This window comes from Morone saxatilis, unplaced genomic scaffold (genome assembly GCF_004916995.1).
Source record: "Morone saxatilis isolate NCDOM2014 unplaced genomic scaffold, NCSU_SB_2.0 Contig12, whole genome shotgun sequence".
NCBI classification, from domain to species: Eukaryota; Metazoa; Chordata; class Actinopteri; family Moronidae; genus Morone; species Morone saxatilis.
In genome coordinates, this window is record NW_023339674.1 from 8246476 (window position 1) to 8253178 (window position 6703).

Consider the following 6703-nt stretch of genomic DNA (forward strand, 5'->3'; position numbering starts at 1 on the left):
TGTAGGCACAGAGCTCCTGGAAAAGGATCTTCACAAAGATCCTGCTGGACGACGTTGTGGTCTCCTCACTCATCCTGATGGACTCCAACACCTGGTCAAGAGACAAAAGACAGCAGAGAGAAAGAGGGGTACTATTAGTAATGAAGAAAATCATTTAGAACAATCAGCTTCATGTGTGTTAAAGGATTTAATGTCTGTCTGTGTGTGTGCACATGCGTCGGTCCTTACACTCCAGGGGACAGAGTCTGTGTAGAGTAGGTGAGCAAACAGCCGAGCCACGTTCCTCAGTTTGTTGGTCTCCAGTCGGTGAATTGTGTCGTACTGCTCTGAAAATATCCCCTCAAAACTCTCCATGTACTCCTTCTTCAGCAGACAGAACCTCTACACACACACACACACACACACACACACACCACACACACACCACACACACACACACAACACACACACACACACACACACACCACACACACACACACACACACACACGTGTTAACAAGTGCTTTCAGTTCTTCCATATGGAGTTTCATGTAGTTTAACAGTATCTCAGATGTGTCAGCTCCAAGGTCCAGATCAGTACGGAACAGCAAATCAATCTAGACCAGATCCTGTGTCACTTGTTATGCATGGATGGATTTTTCTTTTGTGCGAGTACAAATAAAAAATAAAACAATAGTGTGATTGAAGTGCACACACACTTATGTACACAGTATGCTAGAGTAGATGACAGTGTGGAGTGCGAGGTTACACAGAGCCATCTGTGTGTGTGCCTATCGCCAGTTTCTGTGTGTGCCTATCAGGGCTGGGCAACATGGTGGAAAAATAAAATCTTAACTTTATTAAATGAATTATATTAAATTAAACTGCATCCAGTTTGATAATCAGCTTCAGCAGTGAAGGACCAAAAAAGTCTGCACACTAAAAACACTGATTGTGTTCTTGACAAACTTTGCCAAGTGCCAGTTTATTAGTGCCACTCTTCATGGGACTGTGGAGACTAATGTAGCCGGCTATCGTCTACATTATGTTTTGATTCAAAGTAGTGTTTTTTAAATGAACATTTTTAAAATTAACTGAATTAATCTAATATGTCGAGCAAGTCCAAGGTTCAAGTGTGTTCTGCTGTGAGTGAGTGTGTGTGTGTCTCACCCCAGCCAGCAGACCAAAGAACTTCTCGTAGGTCCTCTGTTGAGCGCAGCAGTCCAGGATCATGTTACACAGCTCTTTCTGTTCACACAAACATAAAACATCTTATTAACACAAGGAACACGTTTATACAAAAAAAAAAACTACAAGAAATAAAAACAGACCTATAGACACATCCTTCTCTAATGACTAATATACTCTCTTCTGGCTGAAATGTCACTTCCCTATTTTGTTATCAGTTTTCACGTCTCTTCTTTTCTTTTTATTTATTGTTTTACGTCCCCAGGCTTCATTGAGTCTGCCTCAGCTCCACCCACGCCCCACGTCTTTGCACATTTTCATATGTCCATTTTAAATAATACAGGCTATGGTTACTGGACATTAAGCTCCGTCTTCATACTTAACCGATTTAAAGTATCAAACATTTCTATTGTGCAGCTTACATCTACACTTTGTGATTTATGTATTTATAACCATGACAGCAGTGTAGCTGTAGGGATGGCAATGTCAAGATTTATTGTTGGGAAACACCACCCACGTCAGTCATGAAGACATCAGCTTAGTTACCACGAGACACTTTTAGACTTCTTGATTTAGATTTGTGGTTTAATGACTTCATTATTTTTTCCCTCAGAAACACCTCAGTCAGTGTGTCCGTTGAGTGTGTGTGAGACAGAGGCTGTGAGAAGAATGTGCCAGAGGACACACACACACACACACATACAGAGTGTGTTTTCAGTATACTTATACTTGTATACTGCAGTGCACAGCAGGTATTTGCTCTCAGGTTCTCTGTGTCTTCAGATTCAGCTACATTTATAATTCATGTCACTAAAATCACTGCATCCTCTGCATATGGACGTGAACAGGTGATGCCTCCCGAAACACCTCCAACATAAACTGTCCCTTGTTCACCAGCTGGTTTCTATCAGTTAATCATCTAAAGCACAATTAATCACAAAATATACAGTCTGAAACGTCAGAAAATTGTCCATCGCAGGTACCTGGACCCCAAGGTGACAGCATCATATTTTCAGCTTATCTCATTTTAGAGCAAATCCTCACATTAAAGAAGCTGTAACCAGTGAATGTTTGCCGTTTGAGGAATGACTTAAACAATGAGTTCATTATTATTTCTGCAGTACAATAATATCACACACGGAGCCCAACACTTCTCCATGTTTTATTTTTATTAAACGCCCATCAGCAGCTCAAATGGTCCCATGTGGGTAGGCCCAAGTTCACAGAGTTTAACTGAGGACAGGTGTTGGTACTTTTCCCCCACAGGCTGCACCCGTTTGAGCAGAAGTCAGTGATATATTACAGTTAAATGTGAAACTTTTGGCAGGGAAGTACATGATGTGTCTACATTAGTTGTGTAGTTGTGGGTTGCATTAACAAAAGGCCCAATTCACAACTTCCAGGATGCTATCAGAGTTTAAGCTAACATTAGCAGCCCTGTCTTGCTCTTCATAGGATTTGGAGTTTTCACTCGAGCAACCTCAGCCAGTGTTTCCTAAGATAGTGCTATGTTTGGCAAACACATTCATTAGCCCTCACCATTTAGTCATTTCTTTAGTGGCATTCAATTTGAAAACGTACCTTTTAAAAATACAAAGAAGTGTGTACGTTAAGCAGCCAAACAAGGTGTGAATGACATTTCTTTTATGCTTTAGCCTCAGTTTTCTCGCATGATGTCCAGTATTTAGCCAGCAACACATGGTTCTTCTTTAAATATGAACCAACTCTAACACTGCTGGTCAACCCTGCCAGAGACAGTTACCATTTCAGCCAACAAAATCAACCATCATCGGTTAGAAATGACACGCTTTTATCCGTCTCTCTGAACAAGTGTCGAGGAGCCACACGTCATCAGTGTGAAGGTCAAACACACAAACCTGTCCTCACAAAGATAAAAAAAAACAACACACACAGCTGATTGTCCTCTGACACATGATGTTACTCAGTGCTTTCTATCCCTCTCTCTCTCTCTCTCACTGACCCCTGTGATGAGTGAACTGTATGAGCTAGTGTGGCTGAAAAGCTATCAAGGCTGTGACCTTTGTAAATCATCGGCCCTACACGCCCTTCTGTTGCCTTTTTACAGCAGGACGAGGTCTGCTAACATTTCACAGAGAACCCCTTTCAGACCCGGACATGACAAAATTAATAAAAAGACACCTTCCATTCAGAGTTAGTGCATTATTATGTGGAAGAAATAACTATGTTCAGAGGCTGTGAGTAGTCTTAGTGAGAGCAGAGAATTGAGTTTCAACATTGTGTTCCTGTGGTGAAGAATAATGGGAATGTTGACCTTCTGAGGCAATCCATCCTCACATGACTGACCTTCAGGGCTTTCATTTCTTTTTCTTTTTTTTTTTCCTAGGGCTGTTTGTGAGACATATCCAAGGTTGGAACATATCATTCTGGAGTGAGGAATGGACTATTCTGCTCTCTCTTCATGAATGTGAATGACTACATAATGGCTTATAAAAAAAGACACACACTTTTATAAGCGACTATACAAACATTTAATACATGGATTATAACACACTAAAATGTAGTTGGATGCAGATATGAGGACATTTTTAACTGTCACTCACTCACTCGTTTAAAGACACATCTTAACATTATTACCTGCCTCCACTTATGGGTGCCCACAAGTTATAATTGTTCATTAATAAACACTTATATCAGCTTATAACGATCCTGCAGTGTGTTATAAACCATCAATTAAACGCAAAGCAAAATTTAAAGTAAAGTATTACCAAGAAGACAATGTGGTTAAACAAGAAGAGTGTCTGTGTGTGTTTTTTATATCTTCATCTACTGTTCAGACTATATTCAGTGTGAATTTCCCAGCAGCCCTTACCTGCAGGAGTAGTTCAGGTTTCGTCTGATGCTCCTCTTAAAGAAGCTCTTGCAGCCCTCGCAGGTGAACACGCCGTAGTGCTTCCCACTGGATTTGTCCCCGCACACCACACAGTCCACCACGCAGGCCTTGTCCTCATCCCCGACGTCCACATCGCTGCTCCCAGCCTGAGGCGAGCCCTCCTCTTCCTCCCTCCTCAGGTAAGCCTTCTCCCCCAGTCCATTAGTGTCCCCGTTGGGGTTGCCCCATCCCCCGCTCACCATGGCCATATTCTCTGAGACACGCAGCCCTGTGAGTGGATCATACACAGACCCGCCCTGTCCCCAAGCTTCCAACTACTCTAAAAGTCTAAAAACTGATTCCAGACAAGAAAACAGGGATCCAGGTTTGTATTAAAGGATTGGTTTTGTCCAAGAAGATCTAAAAGTGGGATAAAAAGTCGTCCCGGCTCTCCCGTGTTGACCTTTCTCCTCTTTGCCGTCTGGTTGTAATGACCTGGAGGTCCTTCCCAGTCTCTCTCTCTTCAGTAATCCCGCTGCTCTCTCTGTTCTTGTCTTTCACCCCCGTGTTCACTGCCCTGACCTCCGATCAATGGCTCCTGAGGTCTGAGAAAACTTCAGACACACATTGAGTGGTTCAGAGTTCAGGCAGGAGAAAAGGGTGCAGCCTGGCTTTTTTCACAGGAAACAATAAATTACACTTTGACTCCTTCTCTCTTTCTCCCTCCCTCTCACTTTCTCTCTCTGTCTCCCCCCCTGGAATAAGTAGAGAAAAAACAACACCTCACCTATCCCTAAGCATGGTGACGAGGAACAGAAACAGATTTGCTCTCCAAACGAAAAAGAAGCCTTGCCCCTCTCTCAGCGCACAACTTTCTCCCAAAAGGACAAACAAGTGGGAGGAAAATAAAACACAGCTCTCCTTCAAGCAGGGTTAAACTGCCCTGCCCTCTGCTCCAACTTATAAACTAGTCCAACCAGTTCCTGCCGTGCAGAGGTGTTATCTGCTGATCTGAGGCAGTTCTAGTCCAGACTCACTCTTGACTTGTCGGGGCTGTTAGAGAAGCAGAGGTGATAGTGATGAGGAGAGGAAAAAATTATTTTTGCTCTGGAAATGCTCAGTCATATGTCCCAAAAGAAAAAAACACTTAAGGGGAGTTTTGTAAAATGGGCTTTGTTTCTTTCTTTGGTATTCTTAGAGGAGATGACTATAGTCCCACTTCAGCTTTTATATACAAGTTTTCTTGCTCATTAACCAACTCTGTGCCATATAAATAGCCAAAAAGATCCAGCTGAAACTGACTCAACACTTGATATTAAAATAAGAAGTGGTGAGAAGGATAATACAATTCCTTTCTCTCCTTGAATAATGTCTCTGTGGTTTCTGTAGCAACAAAGTTTATGAAATAAATCCTCTTCTGTGTCTGCAGTGAAATAATGTTTTCTTTTGGCTCCTCCAGCTCTTCAGTCTGTGGTGTCAGAGGCTCAAATGTCACAGAGAAAAAGAACAAGCCAAAACAAAAGCAGAGTTGAGAAATCTCGCCTCCTCTCTCAAAGCTTCACAAAGTGTTCCTTCTCTTGTTTTGTCAGTGCTTGTCCATCCAGCAGTAACAACCAGAGGCCAGAAACTCTCTGCATTCCCTGTCAGCAAGTCGGGGTGTACTGTTGCACTCTGTACTGTTCAGCCCTGTCCTTTTTTCCTTCTTCTTTTCCGCCTCTCTTTCTGCTGGCCCGGGCAGGAATAAATTAGGCAAACAAGCGCAGGAAAAACACAGTCATAGACCTTTTAGTGAAAGCCAGACGCCGCAGTGGAGAGCAGCCCAGAGATAGCCTCCTCTCCTGCTCCTCTCAATCCCCTCTCTGTGTCTCTCTGCCTCGCTCCCTCCTTTAGGGAGAGTGAGCGTGTGTCTGTGTGCTGAGGGATTTGACACTGCTATTCAAGCCCTGCCGTTGCCATGGCACTGGATGCCTTATAAGGCCAGCGGAGTCAAAGAGCACAGAGTGGGCTACAGCTACACAGACGCACACACACACACACACACACACACACAGAAAGAATGCCTGGCTGCCTGTTTCCCCCCTGACCCCAGGCCAGCCTGGGAGTAAGGGGGGAGTTAACCCCAACACTGCCGTAAGTCAAAGAGGTGGGCCTCAGTACGACACACAGCGAGCGCATGGCACTCACACTCATGTTCTCCACGCCACTCTAATCCTAAAGAATTCCTCCAACTTTGTTGACCCAACAATAACAGGGGGGGCCTGTTGTTGTTGAGTAACTTGTCAAAGGGTAATATGATACGCCACCGGCTCCTTTTCACACCTGCTGCACACACTCACAAGTCTGTGTGAGGGATGAACTGCTGTATCCTGAATGGTTACGGTTGTTTGTGTGCACATTTTAAATGGGTTATTAGTACTGTGTGTCCATAAAGTTGTTGAACCTGCGAAAAATAAATAAATGTCCCTACTGGACGATTCTGCATTTCACGATTTACATCTAATGCCCACTCAGAAGGTATAGTTTCGTGCCCTACATACAGTGAGGGTATAGAGGTCATGGTGCATAGGTGGGTGGATCAGGAATAAACAGTTCTGTTTCTGCTATTAATTCTACAACTATATATTATTTTCCATGAACACGATCTTTCCCAGAACCTTAACAAGGCCGTACACCAATTCCAAAAGT

General features: G+C 43.3%; 1 protein-coding gene across 1 annotated transcript in view; it reads right to left on the reverse strand.

Annotated features, from left to right (window-relative positions):
* The window catches only part of nr2f6b (nuclear receptor subfamily 2, group F, member 6b), a 16730-nt gene extending 10816 nt beyond the window's left edge, over window positions 1-5914 (reverse strand). Inside the window, exon 1 of the mRNA XM_035652952.1 lies at window positions 4019-5914. Coding sequence (XP_035508845.1) covers window positions 4019-4287 — 269 coding nt within the window. The 5' untranslated portion in view covers window positions 4288-5914. The remainder of the gene's footprint in view (window positions 1-4018) is intronic.
* Window positions 5915-6703: the final 789 nt, after the last annotated feature.